Consider the following 23,125-nt stretch of genomic DNA (forward strand, 5'->3'; position numbering starts at 1 on the left):
TCGAGCTGTGTCTACCTACGACGAGGCTAGATTGATCATCGTCGATAACTAGACGTTGGTAGATATTCCCGGCGCCGGAGCTCCACTTTATCTTAGAGTTTTCGGCGACGTCGGCGCGGTCCGAGCAGCGGGAGTGAGGACTCCACGATTGTAATCGTATTAAGAGGGGGATCTACAGAAATCTCATCATGCTTAAATTATTCGCGCTTCAATGATAACCGAGTATATGACTGCATTAGTATAGCGGAGCAACTGTCATATATCCTGCCTATTTGTGCACATGATTAGCTAGCGCGTACCTAACACGATCACAACACTCATCAAATTCACATTGCTTGCACGAGTTCCCAGTCGGTCTATAATATTAATAGGGATGCAAATGGAAGTCGTATTCTTGTTCAAATGACGGACAGACACAGCGAACCGCCAAGAGAATAGCGGAAGGGGTGGGGCGTAGGCACCGGAAAATTTAAAGCCGATCTCGCTATGAACTGATCTCTCCGATCCCTGCGAAATCATTCTCAATTCATAAACAACAATGTCCGCTTCCCACGGTGACGGCGACCGTCGATCCGGTGAATAGATCAACTCAGTACCAGCGACGCGATGGCGATAACCATCCACCCCGCCACGCCCGATGAGATTCCCGCAATCGTCGACTTTGTCAAGGCGGCCCGCGTCGAGATGTTCCCAATGCTAGACCCGGCATCCCACATCCAACAGGCCGAACGCGAAATCGCCACCTTCAAGCAGACCTACTTGGAGCATCCCGATGGGACATTCTTCACAGCCCGAGCTGACGGTCGTCTCATTGCCACCATTGGATTTCTCGCCTACGACCAGCGCTTCCCCCAGCTCGATTTCGGCCACGATCGCGTAGTCGAGGTAGTCCGGCTGTACGTCGAGCCGGCCTGGCGCGGCGCCGGGTTGGCTTCAAAGTTGTTCACTACAATAAAACAAAAAGCGCAACAGGTGGGGATTGACCGGCTGTACCTACATACTCATCCTTTCTTACCGGGGGCAATCCGCTTTTGGGAGAAGCATGGATTCGTCATACGCCAGATTGAGGATGATCCGGTGTGGCATACGACGCATATGAGTCAATCCTTCAATTAGTGGAGAGGTTACCACTCAACTTAGCCCATGTTGTGCAATGGACACTGGTTTTGAGTTTGATGGCCGTTGTAACAATAATTAGATAATGTGTGAAGGTTGAGGCATAATGGGACGATTTGCGAGAATCGGAGTGCCAAGACTTCTTTGGTGGGGTTATCAAGGACGAGGATGCGCTGCAATGATGGTGTGATGAATGAAGAAGGGATCCGATGTCTCCAAAATGAAGCGATTACCGCTGTATATAGAAAAGGGCTGTTTAGGTTGTGTGGGAATGAAGTTGAGGGTTGGAGGAATTAGCTACGTCAACGTGAGTGTAGGCATGGGCTTGGTCTCTGTCACTTCGACTCAGCTCGGGTCTAGAAGAAAGAAAGATGGCTGTTCCCAAAACGATTGGAAGCAGTTGGGGTCTCAGGTCTAATAAAATCCTTTCTTCCCAAATATGTGAACGACCCGGTCTCGTAGACTGAGCTAACTATTGCGAGACGTCGAAACGGCGCGGGTTGGAGACATTGGAGAAAAGTATAAGGGTAGTGAATGTGAGAGGGAAGATTTATTGTGATATGCGTCGAGTTAAGTAGGAGCTCCAGCTTATACAGGATATTAACATCACTTCAAGGGTCGTCTGTGGTGTAGATGGCCGACCCCCGGTCAGATTCCCAAGCTGTCCCAGACATCTATCAGTACAAGTATTACCATACCAGGATTAGGTATTCTTACTGAATTGAAGATCTCTTCAAGTTAAGCCGAAATTAAGCCTGCCCCTTCCCTTAAACGCTTCATTGCTACATCTGCCTGAGCCTTGATATCGCCTAGTGGCTCAATTGGTCGCATCTTATGCACCCTCCCCAAAGCCATCACCCACTTCGGTCGAGCATAATCCTTCACATCCTCGACAGGATTTCCTTGAAAGGCAGCCAGATCAGCGGCCATTCCTGGCTCCAGCATTCCAGTCTCGGCCTCTAACCCGCACACCTTGGCTGCTTCTTCGGTCGCCGCCTTGGCAATCTCGCGCGGCGTCCATCCCGCATCAGCCATGACGGTCAGCCCGTCCGCGTAACGCTCGTGGAGACACAACCCGATGCCGGCATCAGTTCCAACAACAATTCGGACACCGATCTCACGCATCTTGATGAGGTTGTCGACAATAACGTCTCGCGTGTCCCAGGGGCAGAAGTAGCACTGCTCGATGCAGGCCGTGTTCATGGTGGGGCACACCGCGATATCTTTATCGACCAGCTTCTGGGCCACAACTGGGTCGAAGATGGCCTTGCCTGAAGGGTGAATCCAGGCGCAGTGCTCAATACAGTCAAAGTCGGCATCGGCAGCCATGTCGATGCCCTCGGTGCCGGTCGCATGAGTCGTCACAGGCATACCGTGCTTCTTAGCCTCCTGTTTAATGGCGCGCATCTCTTCAAGTGTGAAGCGCGCCTTGCTCGGGTGCGAGCCCGCCGTCATGAACCCCCCAGTAGACATGACCTTGAGGAGGTCAGCACCCTCAGCAGCGCGCTTGCGGACCTCGGCAACAACGCCATCAACGCCCTCGCAGGTGCCGCCCATGGCCGCGCAGTGACCGCCGGGCACGGTGAGGGGCGCGTTGGCACACTGCAGACGGGGACCGGGGATGGAGCCACGACGGATCCGTTCCCGAGTAATTATAGCATTGTTGCCGCGAGAGCCAAGGTCACGGACGGTCGTGACGCCGGCATCGAGGAGACGGGCCGAGTGCTTGACCATGAGTGAGAGAATCTCGGCGTCTGAGAGGTTACTTTTGGTAGAGGTCGAAATTTTTGTTGGGTCCATTTGGAGGTGAAGCTGGAGGGGCTGTGCGTTAGAAATGGCTTCTCGTTTCCTCTGTAACTCCTATTTTGAGAGTTGCAGGGCATGGCTCACATGGCAGTCAAAAAGACCCGGCATTAGGGTCACATTCCCAAGGTCTTCTACTGTCGAGGCTCCGTGAGAATCTTTCAACGAATCCCATGTTCCAACCTTTACGATGCGGTCAGCGCACACGACAACAACACCATCTTGGATAATATCTGCTTGGCTGGAGGGAAGCACGCGGGCGGCTCGAATGGCGGTTGACATGGCGCCAGGTTGCATATGAGAAAAATCCGAGAAAATTTCACAAGAGATAAACTCAACCCCGGACCTCCACGATCCTAGTTAGATACAACAAATCGGGTTTAAGTACGAGGGATGCATTGTGGGACGACTCGTGAGACGTTCGTATGTGTCTACGTAGACGTCGTTGGACCTGAGTGTCGGCCGGATCCCGGCCCGCCGCTGATGCCGTATCCGCGTGGATTGCTCGGGAATAAACTCCGCGACAGGACAGTGTATCCGCGCTCCACCAACTGATAAGCGACTTTCCATGAGGGGAAATTCTACAGAGGGTATTTTGGTACTTTGGGTAATTTGCTTCACCAATAGTAATCAGTATTGGTGAGTATTCCGCCTTGGTAAGACTTTGGTGAGATCCTTCCCCGTTCTTGACTGTCTCCACGACCTGCCCGTCCCGAATTTCGCTTTGACCGATGAACCCAATTGATACCACTCACATCTTCCCTAATATACAGTACCTAGTCTCGGACTGTTTCAAGCTTACATTTTGATATCCCTATTTATGTGAACCTTCAGTATCTAATGTGGATATTACCTCCATGGACGTGACATCCCCACTTCTACATGCTGCTGTTCTACTCCACAACTCCACATGCAGGGATCACGGAGCTCATCCGCTGTCCCACAATGACAACCCGTGGGAGTGAGCTCCGGTAGCTCCCATGGGCCTTTTACCAGCCAATCCTGTGACCCGGGGCATTCCAGTGTTTTTACAGACTCGAGCATCTTGACGGCTGTCTTGTTATCAAGTTTCTTGTGCTATTTACAGAGCGTCATCGTACTTGGTTCCGACGAAGAAGAACCTGCCTGAAGGCTCGAAGATCCAACTACAGTGGGTTCTGGTCGACTGTGAACATGGCGCTGTCGACGACTCCTCCATGCACATTGGAAGCCACTGCCGCTGCCCACTCGTCTCCTATAGTGTGCATCGCTGGTCCGGAACCTCACCTCATCAAACGTGCGCTTGACGCCGGTGCCCATGGGATAATGATCCCCATAGTCGAGACGCAAGCCCAAGCTGAGCTGATAGCCCGCGCGGCACACTACCCGGACCCGGCGTCTGGATTCGCAAGTGGGACGCGCGGGGTTGGTGGGCTGTTTGCGTCGCTATCATGGGGCATGGGCACGGAGTGCGACAAATACTCCACGAGTGTGAATGAGAAGCTGGTGGTGATCGTGCGTATCGAGACGCCCTTGGGGGTGGCAAACTGCGAAGAGATTGCGGCAGTAAAGGGGATCGATGCGCTCTTCATTGGGCCAAATGACTTGTGCGCAAGTATGGGGTTCTTGGGGAGGAACCATGCGGACATGAGGGAAGTGCAAGAAGCTGAGACAAGGTGCTAAAAGCGGCCAAGGAGGTAGGGGAGTTCGGGGGATACTTCTGTTTGAGCGCGGAGCAGGCGACAGAACTGGTGAAGAAAGAAAAGCTGGGAGTTTGTAAACTGCGCGGCAGATATCGTCGCAGTGATAGCGTAGATGGGAAGCGAAATGGGGAAGTTTAAGAAGATTACAAGGGATCTAAATCAGGGGAATGGAATGAAGATCGTGAACAACGGAACTGCTGAGATGAAGGAGAATGGAGGACAAGATTGAGAATGGGCACATCAACGGGGCCACACCCGATGGTTAGTCTTAATTCATGTCACAAGCTGGGGCATAATGATGTAACGAGGCCATGCCTGATGTGAATAGAGCTGTTGCTAGATAGCCAAGTTCACTATTCATTGCCACGGGGCTGTACCCCTTGGTTGAAATATCCATTTTCTCCATTTTAGATTCAAGTTCATTCAGGCATCAGACGTGCCGGAAGAGTGGACGTTGGCATTAAGATTCAATATGACATTATAAGTTTCAATTTCAAGATGACTGACAGGAAGGGATACTGGATTAATTTCCCGTCGATGGTACCATATGATACACCTCCATACTTAATGATAGTAGGAAGCCCATCCTCTACATGCTGTATCGAAAATGGATGTTCTCCCGGTCGGTCATATCCGACTCTCCGTTGATCTGGCCTTGGTGAGCAGACTCCTCAGCTGTCAGGCCCATTTCAGCCACCTTCTTATCTCGGATTTTGTTTTGCCAGATGTCTATTTCGCACGTTCAGTCAGCGAAAATGTTTTTCCATATGCCAAGACGAAGCTTTATAACTTTCTCAAGTGGACGAGACGGCAAGAAGAAAGGAAGAGGTAGACATACAATAGAACCTCCAGCAGATGAAGAGACAGCACTCTAGCGCGTACATGGTCGCGCAGATAATGATGGATGGGATATACTTAGGTGCCCACTCAGCTCGGAAGGTCTGGGCGCCGATGGAGTTGCCAACGCAGTATGCGACAAAGATAACAGTTCCGGTGACGGACTTCTTAGTACGACCGGCGACATTGGACGGAAGGAACGTCCAAATGAGGAGGCCGGGCAAATTTCCAGTGACAGTCATCAGGTAGAGACCCCAGCGAGTCCAGAGCATGCCATCCTTGGGGAGGAGGGCGAGGGCGAGCATGCCAATAAAGGCGGGAATTGTAGAAATGACCATAAAGATGACTTGGCAAAACAAGTCAGCGATCATGTGCCAGAAAGGGAAAGGGAAAGGCATAGCTTACATCGGAGGTTGGGTTTCTTCAGAGTCATGATTCCGACAAAGAGAAACCAGCAAATTGAAACGACATCCTGGGGGATTCTGCCCTTCACGAGCGTCTCCAAGGGGGTGAAGCCGAACGACACGTACACTAGGTTTCCAAACGATGTGGTTCCTCCATTCGGCAACGAGTTGACAATGACGGTGAAGAAAAAGAAGTACGTCTGTGGGTCTTTGAATGCCGAGATGACCTGGTCCCATTTCCACTCGCTGTGCTTCTGTCTCTCGGATCCCGTCTGATTGCTCACTACGCGGGCAGCCACAATGCGCTTCTCCTCGGCGTTGAGCCACTTGACTTCGTTCGGGGTTCCGAGAATGAAGTAGGAAAAGACGCTGAGCAGAATGGTCAGACAGCCAAGGAAGATGCTAATGTACCGCCACGGCTGCATGCCATTGGGGTTGTGCGCGGCGCCCTTGCCAATGCCGTACATGATGAGCTGCGTGATGATTCCCATGCCAGCGTTGGAGGTGCCCCAAACGATGGAGCGCATCGTGTGCTCGCGCGAGACGTAGAAGGTGGCAGTGATCAGCAGGAAAGCTGGTGAGATGGTGCACTCGGCGAAGCCCTGGAGGGCGCGCAGCACCATGAGCTGGGTGAAATTATGGGTGAAGCCAATGCTGAGCACAATGATTCCCCAGACGAACATGCAGGCGGCCAAGGTGTAGCGCAATGAAGTACGCTGCATGATGTAGTTACCGGGGGCTTCGCCGATAAGATACATGATGTAGAATATGGTGGTCAACCAGGAGAACTGCTGTCCGACCAGGCCTGTGTCTTCGCGCATCCCAAACGTGGCTTGAGTCGAAATAGAAGTCTTATCGGCCTGCTGGGTGCCGTAGCATACCCACATGAGAGGCAGCAGGATCATATCGACCTTGCGTAGCACACGCTTGTAGTCGGCAGGCGTGTATTGGCTCTCAGCAGCGTTGACTGTATCGAGGACCACATCCTGAGGCTTGAAGTCGTAAACCTCGCCCTCTTCGATGCTGCGGGACTGGTGGATATTCTCGCCTGGTTTCTCACCGGTCGAAGAGGACAGGTCTTGCGCCATTGGCGTCTGCGAACGGATATCACCGTCTGAAGGAGACGCCATGGTGAGTGAGGGAACAGAGGGCCAATGACTGGAATAGATGGAGACAGTTGTTGCTCTGAGTCTCGGTTTGGCGAAGTGTTCCGTCCCTCTCAGGCACTTCTTAGCTAGGTCTGGGATGGAGTAGACAATTGAGGTCGAAGTGATGATCGGACATTTGAGGCGGCACAAGGAGTCATATTTCTCTCCATGTATGTCACTTGAGAGATCCTTGGTCTCTTGTGTTGTAGATTCTAAACCACCCTCAAGACTAGGTAGAGACGGGAATGCCTGTGCGGTGTGGGCAAACTGCTTCGGATCGGATCTCATCCGGCTTACGAACAGTGCCCGGTAAACTAGTCGCCTATCAGGAACAATTCCGTTGTCGGTTCACATTGATGTGGATACAATCTCGCCTAGTCTGATAGCACATCCCTCTTATCAAATTAGTTCGCCTGAGCAGACATGGTTCAAACTACACTTCTTCCTTCTGCGACTTGACGGACGGAGGAGATCCGAGGGCTGGTCAATTTAGTAAGACCTTTTCCTTTGACCTCATTTTTTGTCGGATCTAGATTACGAAATACAACAGCAACAGACTGATGGATTCACATATGTGGGGGCGGAGCAGCGCCTACGGAGTAGTCCCCAATCGTACGTCAAATAATGAAGATCACAATGCCTCACTGTACCCTCGGAGTCTTTGAGCCGGTGCTTTTTGCAGAAAATGGGAAATCGCAGAGCTCTTGTGTATTTCCGCTCGGTTCCTGCACTAAAGGAAGCAATTGCGACGACAATTAATAACGAACTGACTCCTTGCCAAACGAGGCCCAGTGCGATGTCAGTGCTATGGAGATGGTGCCGCAGAGGGTGGCAGTCACATCAAGTGTCCCTTCTTCGGGATACATGGCTGTGACCAGTGGCGGAGCTGATACTTCCATTAAGGAAGAGCGCTACTGGAGACGGTATGAAATGGACTACTGAATTTATGACAGAGGCTATGAGAAGTAGCAGGCATTTTAAACATTTTAGTCTCATCCAACATTCCGTTGGGTAACTTGAACACGAGTGGTGAGTGTGTACAACGGTGGCGGCCCGACGAGGTATCATGTTGTAAATGGAATTCTTCTTCACCCTCTCCCTCCATGAAACTAGAGCAGTCTCATGGTTATCGAGGAGGTGGGTCAGATAGGCGAAACTAGCACAACCAACTAAATCCTTAATGACCTGATCTGACCGGAACTAGTTGTGTGAACAATAACGTAGACAAACTGAAGTATGTTCAGAATGTTACCGATGATCAGAGCATCTTTTGGGTCGACCTTCAAGATGGAAAACTGATGAATAATTTCGTTCATAAATTTTACTGCCAGCTGCGTCCTCGACATTTGGCTCACAGAGTAATACAATCCAAAAGCGATGCGGGGTGGTTAGAGTGTGCATCATCAGCAACCGATAACTTAGATTTAACAAATAATAAAAGGTTGAATTAAATTTCTTTGGCTACGCTATTAAGAGCAAGAGAAAGAACTCCCAACGGTTCCCGCCTTGTAATCGTCGACCTATGTAAAGTAGAGGTTAGCAGAATATTCTTCTTGGGTGAAGGATTGGCTCGACTTACGATGCTCTTGACTGACGCCCAGGTTCCACCAACAAGCACGACCAGGCCAGCAATCAACATGAATCCGTTGATAGCGCCCTTGACCAGGTTCTCTCGTGTAGTCCAAGGTCCTTCTCGGAGGAGGACAAACCACATCAAAGCAGGCAGGTAAAGTGCAAACCCGGAGTTGAAGAGACTCGAGATTAGTGCCACCAAGTTGCCGAAGAAGGGAATAGCTTCGGCGATGATCCAGCCGATAAGCACAATAGCGAATAATGTTGCAAGCCAAGTAACCCAGCCCTTTGTGGTGTTCACATAACGCTCAACGCGGTTCGCATAGATTCGTCCGTGGATTAATCGGGCTGCGCATTGGGTGATGACGGCACCGCTGATGAAGATAACCGGAAGAGCAACACCGAATGCAATCTTGCTGATCGTAGGTCCACCGGAAAGAAGAGCAGGCGACTGAACGTCGCTGCCAACGAAAGCATAGACGAGAGCACCCGTCAAGGTGTAGATGAAGATTTCAACGATTCCGGTAGCCCAAACAGCCTTGGGGTACTGCATAGGGGTGTGCATCTCGTCCATGAAGGAGAATTGGCATAGGGTAAAAGTATAAGCCAGGATGATATTCACAATCGCGACGAAGACCTCGTGAACAGTTACACCATCTCGGGGCCATGCTGACCAGTCGACGGAGCTCATGCCACCGACAGAGTCAGAGGCTTGGATTCCGGTGGCGATAATGGTGATACCAATGGCGATGAGAATCGAGGCAAAATCGATGTATCCAAGAATAGCCATCTCCGTAAATGATGGGGGCACTGATACGCCAAAGAGGATGATGGCAGACACAACTCCGAAGACCAAACCGCAGGCGCCATTGTTGGTCAAATCCTGGAAGGCGATAGTTCCAGTCAAGCAGTGGGATCCCGAGACGAAGATGAGTTCCAGGAGGAAAATTCCGCCGACAAATTCGTATCCAACACGCCCGAACATCAAGCGTCCTGCGTCGGCATAGTTCTGCACCTCGGGGTACTTGACTTTGAGCGCGCCGACGTTGTGACCGGCGAAGATGGCAATGAGTCCGAAAAAGACACAGATGAGAGTGCCGGGAACCATGCCCAGGGTGGCGAAACAAGCTGGCAGCGATAGGGCACCGAGGGCGACGGCCTCGACGATGAGGATGATGGTGAGGCGTTTCCAGCCGAGACGGTGGAACTTGGCATTGCCAGCGAGAGTCTTCTTCTTCTCCCACTCAGAGATCTCGCCTGCGATTTCCTCGTCGTCGTTGGTGGGCCTCGTGAACATCTGTCCAGGGTCTGCCGTCTTTTTGTCGTGCATCGTGGAGGTCTTCTCTGTAATCGTAGCCATGGCTCAGGGCTCGGGGAATATGTGTCAATGTCAAAAGGCTAACGGCTGAGAGGGAGAGTAAATAGCATTAAAGAGTGGCAAGTTGAGGTGGATGGCGAGAATCTAGCTCTCCTGTTTCGGAGGTGCTTAGCATCGTATTTATACAGACCCGTGTCATGGTCCCATGTGCCATATCCACAACGTCTTCTGGGGCCCCGGAGCTAGCTAGATATCGACAATGCCCCAAGATCCCTTCTACGAGGTGGGGAGAAAAGGGAAAGAGGAAGGTGCCTTTTCAGCTGAGTGTCCATGGTATGATCCCCATGTTTTGTGGTGATCCTTCGTGCATATCAGGAGATGAGCTTGCTGATCGTCGGGCCTAGAAGCGAGGCCTTGGGCAGCGTCAGATGTCACGGCCGCCTCGTCTGAAAGGCTAGAGTTGCCGGAACCGCGAGAGATGGCAGGCAAAGACCAATCACAGCAGATGCAATTCGAGTCAGAGAGAACATGAACTCATAGTGGGGTTGAAGCTAGCACGGGCAGGTGGATCTTCGCGTGTTCCATCATCATTCTAGAAAATTTTCTCAGTCCGGGATTTTAGGAGGGTCCAGTCCGGCCGCATCCGGCAGCATCCGGCATTGCCACTCGGCGCTTCACTTGCAATGAGACTTCTGCCAAGACATGGTGAGAAGCACTTCAAGATGAACAAACACCGCACCACCTTACAACTGGTAACGGCTTTCTCTGCTCGATTTCGACTCTGCAGTAATAAACAACACTCACAGCTCTTATGCAGAGACGTTGAACTTTTGTTCAGTGGAAATTCGGTGGATTCTATGACCTAAAAATCGGTCCTTTTTACCTAATTATTCCCGCCGGGCTGGCCCGTGGGAGGCGGTACGAGTTGGGATCCCCGGGCTCCGTGTGTAAGCGGATCCACAACCGGCGAGGCAACGGAGCCGCCGATTCGCCTCATTGCCACCGAATCTGGCAGTTGAATGACACATCGGCAGATTATGGGACTCTGATATGGGGTGGTTAGAGTGGCATTGCGAGTATCGGCTCCGACTTCGCCGTTTCGAAAACAGTCCAGTCGGCTCGTCGGGGTGGCTCGACTTTTACCATCTGCTCGAGCTTCGTTGGGCGGCCCCACATGAGCTCGAGACCGCGCTTTCGGTCCTCGGCGCTGGCTATCTTGACCGCGGCTATCTTCCCGCCTGCTGAGGGAGATCCTGCGGGACCTCCATCCTGTCACCATGGCGCGTTTCAATTGAAGCTATGAATCAGTGCATCATTCAATGCACAACACTTTCACGTTAAGGTTCTCATCCAAATAACCTGGACTTCGGTGTTGATCCACTGCGTAATCCACTCATCTCCACTTTCAGTCCAGCTCCTCTATAATGCTGAGGGCTTTCACTGGCAGTCACTATAGACAAGATGTTCGTAGCATGGAATCCGCAAATATGTATGTAAATACCCTCGCATTGAGACCGATTTGTATCCCATTCCACGTCGTCTATTATCAAGCATCGAGGTCCAAAGAATACAAAACCGAGCCCATCATTCTCTCCGGCGGTTCATGTCTACTGTCCTGTTTAGTAATAAATCTTAGGACAAGAGCTCTCACATTGACCATCCAATGGTAGTCTCCAGACTAACGCTGCGGTTCCAATTAATAGAGAGAACACCGCGGCTGGCTAGAGAGAGGTGATTTGGGCCTTTGAAGAAGCCGAAAGCTTAGAGTTGTGATGTTGTAATGCGAGCCAGAAGGTTCCTTGGCCTGGCTCGGTGATAATTGATGATTGTGATCTCACATATCGGCCAAATAAGACGGCCTGTTATTGTGCAAAAACCCATTGCGAGAGGATGTAGACGAGGGCCTAACACCCCCAACGATGCACAACGAAACAATCATTATTCTTGAATCAAGATATCATAGGAATAGCACAGTTTACTAACGAGTGAATGCACACGTGCTCAAATATCCGAGCAAGGCGAGCCGGCTGTGTTGGGGCTGTGGCGATGATCACATTACTGCCTGATTAGCTTATCTGCGATTCAGCCCTCGAATCTGCCTGATCAGGCTTTGCTTCGCCTCGTCCTGCTAGTGGTCTCCCATTTTTCTCCGGGCCATTTCAGTGGTGTATGTTGTAGTACACAGGGATTTGGTGCGGGGTTATATTCAGCGCTGGCCAGTACAAGACCACCTCTATCACGGTAGTTCTTCCAACCTGTCGCGCTCCCAATTTAGACATGAGGCTTGGTGTCTAACTTACCAGGACGCGCACGGACCATCTTACGGCTGCACTCAGAAGCCAGACGTTGGGCCGCGAAACGTCCTCTTCCTCTTCAAACCTTGCACGGTTGCTAACTCTCACGCTGGTTCCTAGTCGAAAGGGGCCTTTCATGATGGAAGCCCTTTCGATATCCACAGACGTTACTGTCATCATTCAGCTAGCTACTCGAATCGCTCAAGTATGCAAGTCATACATGGATAGCGTCGGAGATTATCCCAGACAACTCCGCGTCATTTTCGTCGAAATTAAGTCCCTAGAGGTCGTACTTCAAGGGCTACAGTTTTTGAGACGAGATGATGCACAGGACGCTTCCATTATTTCGCATCTTGAAGGCGCTGATGGACCTGTCCAAGGTTGCAAGAAAGCCATCGAATCTTTGAACGCCTTGCTCCCCAATCCAACTACACCCCCTTCGAACAGCAGCGGAAAGAGCAAAAAGGCGCTGCTATCGGCACTAGACGCTCTTGCATGGCCATTGAAAGAAAAAGCAGTCCAAAGGTTACTGGATGACCTCATGCGGTTCAAATCGACTATCAGCATGGCTATTGGAGGTTCTTTGCTGTAAGTATGAGGCATAATTTGCCGGCGCCGCTGTTGAGTGTCATCAACTAATATCACCACCAGTCAAGAAGTCCAGACTATCAAGAATACTCTGTTTGAATCGAATGGTAGAGAATTTTGCCAGTGGCTTGAGCATACTAACCCATCACCTGCACATAATGCTGCGAAGTCTCTGTACGAGAATGAAACGGGCGCCTGGGTCCTGCGCTCTCAGAAATGGATTGACTGGGTCAACTTGAAGACAAGGTGTATTTGGATTCATGGAATTCCAGGTTCTGGTAAGACGGTTCTTGCTTCTTATCTTATTGAGCAAGTTCGTCTCATGGGCCGAAGTGGGGATGGTCCAAAATCCGAGTGCGTCTATTATTATTGTCACCATGGACGCAACCAGGATGAGGCCGTTCCATTCCTTCGATGGCTCATTAGTCAGTTATGTCGGCAAACGCAAGGCGTCCCCGAGAAAGCATACGCGTCATTTAAACGCGGCCAAGAGTTAAGCCTATCGGAACTCCTCGACATCCTCCATGCCGTATTGTCCGGCCAGGGCACCATCTTTACCATCATTGACGCGGTCGACGAAAGTCGCCCTCGAGAAAACTTGCTCAAAGTCATCCAGGATCTGATGACCGATCAGCGGTTTCAAAAGATCCAGCTGCTAGTCACAAGCCGCGAGGAGACGAATATCGAGACCACAATGGCCAAAATATCCGACCCAATCTCAATGTCCAATCCGCTTGTGGAAGCAGACATTAAGGTTTACATAAGTAGACGGATACGAGCCGAACCTCGATTCCAACGTTGGCCGCGGCAGCTGCAGGACGATGTCGAAGATTCACTTTCCAAAGGAGCCAAAGGAATGTTTCGTTGGGCTGTATGCCAGCTCGACATCTTGAGACGACTTCGCCACGAGGACAAGATCAAAGCTTCACTACAGAATCTTCCAGAGGGATTAGACGAAAGCTATGAACGAATATTCTCACTTATTGATACGGAAGATCGTGATCTAGTCAAACATGCCCTGCACTGGCTTTGTTTCCACACCCTTCTATGGAGCGATTATTACCACGGATCACCTACTATTGCAATACTTCTAGATTCCTACATCTACTCCTCTACGGACCAGCATAAGTCAAATACCAATCAGGGACAACACTTCATCGACGCCAATACGTTAAAAGAAACATGTGGCTGCCTACTATCATACACTGAGATTGACTTTGATGGCGAAGTTGAGACTGGTGTTACTCTTGCACACTACACTGTTCGCGAGTTTCTTGAGTCAGACCGAAACACAGGTCCATTTGCATTGTTCTTCAAAATCGGGCGAGATGAATCATATGCGAATATCTACGACGTCATCTTCCGTTACCCTCTTGGCGTAGAACAATCAACCAGAGCCATCGGCAACGCCAGAAGCTCACGAATTGGTCTGGAAGAGTATTGTCAACTCTCGGCAACCAGAGCATTACATACCCAGTCTAGATGTGTTCAGTATGGGCTGGCACTTGAGTTCTTAGATTTTTCAAAGCCTCATTACAAAGCCTTGGTCGCCACGCTGAAAACATTGGCCGGCACACGTTCCCCTGTTGCATACAGGGTTAACGGCTGGCAGACGTTGTTCTCTGACATTGATTGGAGCAACTATCATGGAGATTTTCAGATCGCAATGTTGATTAATTTGCTTCACAGTGGACTTATTCAACTAGCGCAAGAGCTTTTCCCGTCTGTCAGTAAGGCGTCAACAGAAGCCACGCTGCAAGTTTCCATGTTTGCATGGTCCCATTGGGAGAACGCTTACATTGACTGGAAATTCAAAGGTACAATTGTTGAACTCTTTGCATGCTGTCCGTCTGGAGACAGGCAGCCTTTTCAACTGCTTTATAACCGATTTGGCGACGGAGTCAATTGTACCCGGCTTTTGCATTTACACATCGGCAATCACCTCCACAAAATTGAACGATTATACGGCTTGGGCTCTGAATGTCTTATCCTAAGACTTCTTCGAAATGGGGCGAGCCCTCGGCCCAGATCCTGTCAAGTAACACCATTGCAAATCGCTGCTGCGAGGGTCGATGTTGTGGCCGTCAGACTCTTGCTAGAATCGCATGCTGATCCAAACGATGCTGGCGATGCCGACAACAATGAATGGGATGACGACAGTCATTTATCTTACTTGACCTTCCTTGGTGGAAGCAGCCCTCTCTATATTGTACGTAAGTTGATGGATATGGAAGTGGATAGTGCATTAGAGTCCCATTCAAGGATCGAGGGTGTACGGATTATTGAGAGACTGCTCTTGAAATATGATGCAAAGGATTTTACAGTAAAGGGGAAACCAAAATACCGGCGTTGGTGAATGGCCCTTATTTTAGGTTGGAATACGTTAATATCACCCTGGCGTACTGAGTCTTTGTGATTTAAAGGATACATCTAAACCCAATAATTCTACATATGGTGGTGGGGTACTGGTATTGCGTCCACGGTTGATCTTTCAAATTCGTAGTTATTCCATATCCTGGGTGACAGGTGTAAGATGCTGCGTCCCACGCCTCCTTCAAATTCGAAGAAGATTTGAATCAGTTTGTTGTTTTGGCCGTTAAGCACTGAAAAAGGTCGGCGAGAAAGAGGCACAGAATTCAAGGACCACGGGCTTCGGCCAAGTGCCAACTTGTTCCGGTTGACACACGGCCACATTTTTACCAGTCGATCACCTAAACGGTTTCCTATGTTCTCAAATGCCTCAGTGGTGCTCCCTGTAGTAGGGATTAAGCTGAAACGTTGGGGCTAATCGGAGCAGCTTTTCTCAACGGGGGATACATCCGATGTCACGATGGTTGTGGCGCATGATCTGTTGCGAAGCAGTCTGAAAACTTGAACTTCGAGCACATGCTAGTGGCTGTGCCCACGGTCGTGGAAATGGCGGCGAGGGCTATCTTTGTTATAATCATCTCAATTGCCGTGGACGAAATGGGTGGAGGACGTTTTGCCTCTGCTATAGCGTAGAGTGACCCTAAAGATAAGAGCTAAAGTGGTTCAGGGTCACTGAGTCGACGGCCTCAAGCTGAGGCTTGTCCAATATCATAAAAGGAGCCAAGCCATCACCGTGGCGTTTGGGCACGTCCAGTGTATAAATCGAATCAATAGTAGCATCCAACTTAACTGGTACTGACTTCCTCTATTCGAGGATGTTGTGTTCCCGGCCCTCCAAGTTTGATGTTTACTCAGGGCGTTGTGAAAAGGTCCAGTAGGCATTATTGCAGTTCAAAGCGAGAATATATGACGCTTGGGTGGAGTGGGTTTGAGAAAATTTAGGCTCAAGGGTCCTCAGAGATGCACAGGTTAGGCATGGTTAGCTGCAGTTGATAAGAGATGAAGAGGTCAGCCAAGGACCCGGGCGGTTGACGTGGATTGAGAAATACGAGTATACATGCACTCTAGACAAGGGAAGCTGGGTACCCAGGCGAGATTCTCGACAATAAAAGATACCTTACTTTGAAGCTCAGACAAAATAGGCTCTTAAGGAGCAGTGCGGCCATTTAACCTCCTGTAGCCGTGCGCGAGTGAGATAACTCAACACTAGATCGTGGACGAGACTCTGATGTGTCGGCAATTCTGGCTAGTCTGCTTGATTTTGAGTGAATGCTGTCAAATAACCTGAATTTGTGATCTCACTGTTGAGGCCGCTCTTCTCTGGTCTACCTAACCCTCTAGCTCATGGATAGCTTCCGTTCCAGGTGCCGACGAGTAATAACTGGCGTCTGCAGACATACCTCCAGGCATGGCCTCAGAGAAAGCACCTACTTGGTTCCGCATACTAGAAGTCACAGAGACTGTGCTGTACCCCTCATTGTGGGTAAAGTGGTTCTTCCCAACATGACGAAACCTCTGCTTGCCACTTAAATCTCTGTTGAGACCGCTTGATATCGAGCTCTTTGGACGCCCTTATCACACTGTTAGCCTCAGATCTCCTGCTGGATAGTCCACTCAATCAAGTAATATAATGTGTTTGTTGTTTCTTTCCGCCTGGTGTCATTTTTGCAGCGACTGACTGGGAGAGTGTAGGCTTCAAACATACCTGGATTTCTGTTCTCACTCACCACTTCTCGTGGAAAGCCGCTAATGGGGAGAAGGGCATCGGTAGCGCTAGTATATGGGCTATCATGGAGACAAAGTGAGATGCGAATGAGAGAAGGCTCTCTGTGTGCTCGAAATTCGATGGCACCCAGTTCAAAACTTCCCTTGAGACACATGTTGTGTATGATACTCTCGGACAGGGAAACTTGACATCATTATACGAATAACCACCTTCCTGGATAATGAAGTAAGGTTCAAAGTCCCCACTGACGCAAGTTTGGAGAAATCTCCCAAGAGATTTGAGCTCGATTGATCGGTTCATAAATCTGCAGAGAATGCGTCCTAAATGTTTCCGTCAGCATCTCACTTTCCCATAGTTCCTAAGATTGCTAACCTTGGCAATGAAACTCGCTCCCAATGACCTTGATCAAATCTGGCTCTGTTTGGAAGAAAAAGGTACTGGCAATGAGCCTGTGCGCTGTTTGCTTTACCAAATCTTGATGTTGATGAAAGTACCTGTTCACACTGCGCTCGACATCCTCAATCGCTGAAACATCGTCGAGTCTAGGCACACTTGCACCGAGGTCGGGATTGATCCTCACGTGGCGTTGCGTTCCACTTGGGTTCAATCTGCTGTTGAGCTGCGCATTCTCTGTCAAAAAGTTCTCCCAGATACGGCTGCAGTTGAGGATATCGCCGAGCCTGTCTGACCCCGTTTGATATAGTTGAGAAAGCAGGGGCGATTTTCCTGCTTTAGCTTTGCGAATAGACGGAGAAGGAACTGTCTCGCCCATTCTCACGCCCTCACGGTGGCAGCCTGTACCGACAGAAAGAAGCAAGTCAGGCAAGTCTCCACTTTCATCTGGCCAAATCAACCTTTTCTCGTGATGAGCCACCCAGACGGGACAGTTGTGATATAGGGCGCCGTCAAGATATATGTCCTTCGTCTCGGGCTTCTCGTATGGCTTGAAGAAAGGCAGTGCTGCAGAGGTGGCTCTTGCTCTGAGTTCTGGTTAGTAAAGTCTTCGGTATCATGTTGAAGCGAGGATGCCTAACGCCTCCCAAGCCTTGATGTCCGTGCTTGGGTCCGGTGCTCTATGAAACCGATACGGCATATCTAAGCAAATTCAGCATCATATTGATAGTATGAATCAGGGCATGCTCAGGTATTTCTCTAAGGCATGAGAAGCAGATTTCGTGACTTAGGAAATTTTCGGCCCCTCCAGCAAACTTATAAAATTCGTTGATTTCGTCGCGGTGCAAAGAAGAGGCAATATCAGCACTGGATATATGTGCGTGTGTGTGGCTCTGATCATCAAATTTCGCCTCCATCCGCTGAAGATATTTCCATATCAAGTTCAGCCATTCTGCTTGGAACTCGTGGGGCTGAAAAGCCGACTCGTAGCTCCCAGGGGCGAGTTGCTTGCCAAGATCGTTCTGATGGCCTTTGGGACTGTGGCCGAGCCGTTTGTTGCAGCATCTGCCACGTGAGTTCTCAAAGCTACAAGGCAAGTATAGATCAGAGAACTGCTTGACAGCGTATTCACAGAACTCGGCATATACATCGTTCAAAAGACGCTCTGTTGTTCCTGGTTTGTTCTTGTTAGCAAGTGTCATTGGTCGACGTTGCGAATGAGGCGTTACCTAAAAGGTTCTGCCGGACTGAGTCTAGATGAAAACAAGACGCAAGGATAGGTGCCATGTCAGTGAAAGTTCCAGCAGTGCCAAAGTGAGCCGGGGTGGCAGAGTTCTCTTGCATGAGCAAAGGCAGCGTTAGAATGTTTCCGCCAAATCCCCTGGGAACAGGGCTGTGTTTCAGCGCTTCCTTGATAAGATCAAATGGTGTTGTCAAGTCTTTGGCAAAGTGATCGAATGCAGCTTGGAGATAGATCTGGAGCTTCTCCGCAGTCGCAAGCATGCGAAGTCTCTTCTTGTTCAGCAGTGACGTCTCGCATTTTCGCTGGATAAGCTCAAATAGTTGTCGAATTTGGATGGCAGGGTAGTGGAACGAGTCTCGCACAGTACTCATTGGCAAATTGTGAAAGCTCAGGTTCTTGGTGGGGTTTGTGCAAAAAGAAATCAGGCTGTGGAAAAGAAATGAAAAAAGGGGCTGTAAGCATGTCTCAGGAGTGAGTCTAACTAGATACCGCCATTGGCGCATTAGTCTTGTGCCGGTTGCTATTGTTGGGCATGCCGCTGCTATTATTGGCATCTGGTGCTTCCTGAGAAGCTATCAACCTACCATCAGGTTGAGGGCAGTACTCGCCGACCGCCAAGACCGTCTGACATACTTCAGCTGTAACAGGGATGCGTTGACAGATCAATGAGATTACAGAGGAGATCCGCATAGCCGTCGGCAAAGGCAGGCTGGCGCGGCACAACCGCAATGTGCACCTATCAAATAGATACCATCCTCACCGACGACGCCACTTGATTCCACAAGAATATGCCGTTGTCTGATGCTACTTAAGGTGGCGTCTCAGGGAGGGCGAGACTTCCTCATGGCCTTTCGGTTATGTGTGCCAGGACCGTATCTTAATTATGTGTCCAAACTTGGACATTGAGAGCAGGTTCCGACTCTCCTAAGTCTGTAAGGGGAAGAAAATAATACATATATTTTCAGGACACGTCAACAGCAACACTTCCATTTCTTGATACAAAAGTGATTCCCTCCCTGGTGTGTCAAGGATTATTGGGTAATGGGGATACCAGGCTTGGTCTTACTCTTTGCTTTTGCCGAGACCGAGTCATCCCGCATGGCGGGCTGAGCTTAGCAGGGAGCTCCGCTTTGCCTTTGAGCTATTCTTTCAGCATAATTAGTCAGTGTTGGAGCCTGGCGATGCGGTTTTTGGGTACATCGAGATGGACGGTCCACGTTTATCAGCGAGCATCATTATTGTTCAATGGTTAGTATTGACGCCTCAGCCAATCGCATCCGTTAGTGAATAAATTTTTCAAACTATGTTACGAGTAATAGCTCTCTGGCTTTTAGGTCGGTTGTTGGGTGTTCTGGTCCCTGTTGCCCGTTCCACACACGCTGGTCACTTCCTAGCTTGGCATTACTGGATTCTCCGTACTCTCCGTCACAGCCGACAGAAAACCATACCAGTTTCCATCTACTTAAATAGTCTGATGGGGCTGTCAAGCACTTAGGAGCTTTCTTTTTCTCTCTATTTTGCTGCTGGCGACAGCCTCTTCTGGCTCTTGGGTGTGGTTGCACCGATGCATCTCCCACCAGCAACAAAGTAGCTCCAACGGCTGTTGTGCCATCCCAGCCGCTGCATTTGTTGGGGTAACTCCAAGAATTTTCGGCCGAGCTTTCTTCCTCAATGCCTGCGCACTATGCGCGCTGCGCTCTAAATATATTACATCATTTTCAGAAGCTTCGAAAGTGCTTTGGTATGAATTGGTGAAAAGTGAATGTGGACCACGACAGAGAGGAGACTAATAAGGCTGGCCTTTCTTCTCCCCCACCCCTCAATTCAAACTCTGGCTTATCCGCTTCGCTTTTTTGTTCCTGCTCTTTTCTTTTTTCTTTTTTTCATTCCTGGAACTTGAAAGATTCAAATTGACGCGCAATTATCCCCCAAGTTTCGCCTAATCCTCATCTTCTACAGTACACTCCCTTGTCTCTGCGTTTCCCGTATCGCCCCAGCAAACCAAGAGGCAGGATCCAATGCTTATTGGCAGCCAGCATTATCCGGGTGCTCACGACCTCGAGCGCTCCACATGCGAGAAAAGTTTGGGCAGTGACGACAGTCGGACGCTGAGTTATGAAGAGTTTCTCAATCTGATGTTTCTAATCCAACTATATTAGGCTTAGCTGCTGCGTCAAGCCCTTGAAAAAATCCACTCTCAGGTAAAAGAAATCGCAATTTTAGTATAGTAGTCTGGAGGTATTGGTAAATATTAGTTATTAGTTGTTAGCTATAAAATATATAATAATAAAATAGAATAAGTATATATAAAATAAAATACTATTATTATATATATAATAGATAGTAGTTTATATATATATTATTTATTTCTTTAAATATTATTTGAAAGAGTTAATTTATATAGAGCTTGCTGTTACAGCTATAGGGGCCCTGTTACAGCGCCTATTGGGGCCGGCTCCAGGGGGCTAGGCTTATCTGCACAATTAGCGACGAGCAATCGACGAGCGATCGACGAGCGACCGACGAGCGACCGACGAGCGACTGACGAGCGACTGACGAGCGACTGACGAGCGACGAACGACGAACGACTTTGCGGATCAGGGCCTTAGCTGAGGTCAACACCCCTTACTCATGTTTACCATCTGCGAGATATAATAACCCGACCCTATTTTCTAAAGAGCTAGCCTTTTCCTATGTTCTTGCTTTAGCCGGCCTTTACAGCGGTAATCAGCTAGTTATTAGACGCCCTTCCGCCTTTTAAAAGGAATTGCACGGCGTAAAACATTTTCAATACAATACCAGTAGCTGAGGTTCGTACAGCGAACCCAGAAGCTGGTTCGTCATGTGAAATACTCCAGGGGTCCAGAACAGAAGTCTCTCAGCGTATGCAAGCTTGGTATTTGAATAATTTATTATGCCGATCAAGAACATCCAGAGCTCACGCGCCTCAAGAACTTACGCTGGCGCTGAGAAGGGGGTTCGATGATGGGTCGCAATAGTGGGGTTGGATCCATTGAACACTTACTAGGTAGACACAAGGGCCAGGGATTTGACAATTAACTGGACGAACCACCAAAGACATACTTAATAAAAGCCCATCGACTGGCAATCGGGTACTTGGGAGGCAAATTTAGCTATTTATTACATACAATTTCTATCTACTAATCTAGTCTCTATGTTATGAACCCTTCCTTCCACTTGAATGGCCCTAAGGCAGCGGGCCGCCACCAGCCGCCATGGCCTCGTACATCTTAAACATGTCCGCCATCGCTTGTCCGCCATTTTCAGATAGAAACATCTTCTGGTTCTTAGCAGTCTCCTCTGCCTTCTCTTTCGCCCGCTCCAGCATCGTCTCCTCAAACTTGCGTATGCGCGGCTCGAGCCCTGCCTGCCATGCGGCTGCATCCTCGGCCTCGGACACTCCTCCCAGGGCGTGCGCCAGGTCCAGCGAATCCCACAGCGCCAGATTGACGCCTTCGCCTGCCCATGGTGTCATCAGGTGAGCTGCGTCGCCGATAAGGGTTGCGCCCGTTCGGTGCTCCCAGCTGTGGCCGATGGGGAGCATATACAGAGGCAGAATGTCGGCCGGGCCTCCGTTGTCCTTGGTGTCTTCGTCGCAGGCTGTGGAGAACAGGTCCTTCAGTTCAGGCGCCCACTTGCCAAAGATCTTGTCATCGCTCAGCAACACCGTCTTGACCTCAGCCGCCGGCTTGCCCTGTACGCCCACCGCCTCAGCCCAGTTCTCGTGCGGTGTGCTCACACCTGCGTACACTCTGATAGAGTCCTGCGGGCCGCGGTGCGTCATGATTCCATTCCCGCCGCCGAGTGCTGCGAGCGCGCCCGTGCCGCTCAGCTCGGCCAGATGTGGGAAATTGGTTGATGCGTTTCTCAATGTCGCCGTCACATACTGTGCGCCGGTGTAGGAAGGCTTGACGTCCGTAAGCAGCTTGCGCACGCGGGACCATGCACCGTCGGCGCCGACGACAAAGTCGTAGGTTGCGGTGCCATTGGCGCCGAGGTCGAGCGTGATCTCGGTCGCTCCAGTAGTCGCATTGCGGGCCTCTCGTACATCTGTGATCTTATGATCCCACTTGATGCCATCCGAGGGGACCTTCTTCAAAAGAATACCAGTCAATGCGTGTCGCGAAATTTCCGGGCGAGTCGAAAGCTCGCCGTTGTCGGTGTGCAGCACATTTCCCTGAGGATCAAGAACACGGCAAGCCTCAGAGCAGTCGCCAATAGAAGCCTGGAAGTCGTCCCATAGGCCGCACTCGCGCATCACCTTTAGTCCGGACTCTTCGTGAAGATCCAGCATACCGGATGGTTTAGCGAGCTCTTGTGTCGTCAATTTGGTTCGCAGCTCGTAAATCGTGGTTTGGGTGCCGTGTTGCCGCAACAGCAGGCCGAGTGCCAAGCCGGAGGGGCCGCTGCCGACAATAGCAATCCGTGGTTGAAACGGCATTTTGTGTGTTTGTTGAGTGAGTGTGTAGGTTTAAAATTGTGAGTAGGGATATATCTAATGTTCCAGTAATGACTCCGTCCCATCTCTCTGTCTTTATATGACTTTGAGGACACGCGGCGGGCAAAGGATCCGGCCGGTGCTGACACTTCAAGGCTGCCGAGACAAGAGG

The 23,125-nt window shown here is 50.1% G+C and overlaps 9 protein-coding genes across 9 annotated transcripts; 4 read left to right on the plus strand and 5 right to left on the minus strand.

Annotated features, from left to right (window-relative positions):
- Window positions 1-606: 606 nt before the first annotated feature.
- BGZ61DRAFT_472780 (putative GNAT family acetyltransferase) lies at window positions 607-1,116 on the plus strand (the record flags this gene model as incomplete). The annotated part of the gene is made up of 1 exon (XM_046248377.1): window positions 607-1,116. One exon carries the CDS (start codon window positions 607-609, stop codon window positions 1,114-1,116), a length of 510 nt encoding a protein of 169 aa, XP_046111247.1.
- A 1,290-nt stretch (window positions 1,117-2,406) lies between these two features.
- BGZ61DRAFT_341711 (uncharacterized protein) lies at window positions 2,407-3,201 on the minus strand (the record flags this gene model as incomplete). The annotated part of the gene is made up of 2 exons (XM_046239441.1): window positions 2,407-2,937; window positions 3,007-3,201. Coding segments are annotated over 2 exons (726 nt in total), but the record flags the coding sequence as incomplete, so codon positions are not given.
- An 845-nt stretch (window positions 3,202-4,046) lies between these two features.
- Window positions 4,047-4,837, plus strand: BGZ61DRAFT_442031 (Pyruvate/Phosphoenolpyruvate kinase-like domain-containing protein). Its single transcript, XM_046244666.1, has one exon. The coding sequence runs from the start codon at window positions 4,093-4,095 to the stop codon at window positions 4,579-4,581; it is 489 nt and encodes a 162-aa protein (XP_046111249.1). The 5' UTR covers window positions 4,047-4,092; the 3' UTR covers window positions 4,582-4,837.
- Window positions 4,838-5,190: 353 nt separating this feature from the next.
- Window positions 5,191-6,972, minus strand: BGZ61DRAFT_554371 (major facilitator superfamily domain-containing protein; the record flags this gene model as incomplete). Its single annotated transcript, XM_046255581.1, has 4 exons — window positions 5,191-5,330; window positions 5,440-5,784; window positions 5,844-6,809; window positions 6,903-6,972. The coding sequence occupies 4 exons, from the start codon at window positions 6,970-6,972 to the stop codon at window positions 5,191-5,193; spliced, it is 1,521 nt and encodes a 506-aa protein (XP_046111250.1).
- A 1,349-nt stretch (window positions 6,973-8,321) lies between these two features.
- Window positions 8,322-10,345, minus strand: BGZ61DRAFT_442032 (transmembrane amino acid transporter protein-domain-containing protein). Its single transcript, XM_046244667.1, has 2 exons — window positions 8,570-10,345; window positions 8,322-8,510 (listed from the first exon to the last, which is right to left on the minus strand). The coding sequence occupies exons 1-2, from the start codon at window positions 9,920-9,922 to the stop codon at window positions 8,460-8,462; spliced, it is 1,404 nt and encodes a 467-aa protein (XP_046111251.1). The 5' UTR covers window positions 9,923-10,345; the 3' UTR covers window positions 8,322-8,459.
- Window positions 10,346-11,150: 805 nt separating this feature from the next.
- On the plus strand, window positions 11,151-11,796 carry BGZ61DRAFT_442034 (uncharacterized protein). The gene has a single exon (XM_046244668.1). It carries the CDS (start codon window positions 11,305-11,307, stop codon window positions 11,548-11,550), a length of 246 nt encoding a protein of 81 aa, XP_046111252.1. The 5' UTR covers window positions 11,151-11,304; the 3' UTR covers window positions 11,551-11,796.
- A 343-nt stretch (window positions 11,797-12,139) lies between these two features.
- Window positions 12,140-15,244, plus strand: BGZ61DRAFT_442035 (uncharacterized protein). Its single transcript, XM_046244669.1, has 2 exons — window positions 12,140-12,762; window positions 12,826-15,244. The coding sequence occupies exons 1-2, from the start codon at window positions 12,311-12,313 to the stop codon at window positions 15,116-15,118; spliced, it is 2,745 nt and encodes a 914-aa protein (XP_046111253.1). The 5' UTR covers window positions 12,140-12,310; the 3' UTR covers window positions 15,119-15,244.
- Window positions 15,245-16,855: 1,611 nt separating this feature from the next.
- On the minus strand, window positions 16,856-18,865 carry BGZ61DRAFT_527409 (uncharacterized protein; the record flags this gene model as incomplete). The annotated part of the gene is made up of 4 exons (XM_046253105.1): window positions 16,856-17,178; window positions 17,231-17,838; window positions 18,068-18,425; window positions 18,481-18,865. 4 exons carry the CDS (start codon window positions 18,863-18,865, stop codon window positions 16,856-16,858), a joined length of 1,674 nt encoding a protein of 557 aa, XP_046111254.1.
- Window positions 18,866-21,655: 2,790 nt separating this feature from the next.
- BGZ61DRAFT_442036 (salicylate hydroxylase) lies at window positions 21,656-23,097 on the minus strand. The gene has a single exon (XM_046244670.1). The coding sequence runs from the start codon at window positions 22,954-22,956 to the stop codon at window positions 21,703-21,705; it is 1,254 nt and encodes a 417-aa protein (XP_046111255.1). The 5' UTR covers window positions 22,957-23,097; the 3' UTR covers window positions 21,656-21,702.
- Between the last annotated feature and the right edge of the window lie 28 nt (window positions 23,098-23,125).

This window comes from Ilyonectria robusta (assembly GCF_021365365.1).
Source record: "Ilyonectria robusta strain PMI_751 chromosome Unknown BGZ61scaffold_2, whole genome shotgun sequence".
Taxonomy (NCBI): domain Eukaryota; kingdom Fungi; phylum Ascomycota; class Sordariomycetes; order Hypocreales; family Nectriaceae; genus Ilyonectria; species Ilyonectria robusta.

Excerpts from the sequence above, each read along its gene's own strand:
- BGZ61DRAFT_442031 (XM_046244666.1), top strand. The coding sequence starts at position 4,093 with ATGGCGCTGTCGACGACTCCTCCATGCACATTGGAAGCCACTGCCGCT.
- BGZ61DRAFT_442032 (XM_046244667.1), bottom strand. The coding sequence starts at position 9,922 with ATGGCTACGATTACAGAGAAGACCTCCACGATGCACGACAAAAAGACG. Across the intron at positions 8,511-8,569 it reads GGGCGTCAGTCAAGAGCATC|GTCGACGATTACAAGGCGGG; the intron begins GTAAGTCGAGCC and ends TACTTTACATAG.
- BGZ61DRAFT_442034 (XM_046244668.1), top strand. The coding sequence starts at position 11,305 with ATGCTGAGGGCTTTCACTGGCAGTCACTATAGACAAGATGTTCGTAGC.
- BGZ61DRAFT_442036 (XM_046244670.1), bottom strand. The coding sequence starts at position 22,956 with ATGCCGTTTCAACCACGGATTGCTATTGTCGGCAGCGGCCCCTCCGGC.
- BGZ61DRAFT_442035 (XM_046244669.1), top strand. The coding sequence starts at position 12,311 with ATGATGGAAGCCCTTTCGATATCCACAGACGTTACTGTCATCATTCAG. Across the intron at positions 12,763-12,825 it reads GCTATTGGAGGTTCTTTGCT|TCAAGAAGTCCAGACTATCA; the intron begins GTAAGTATGAGG and ends TATCACCACCAG.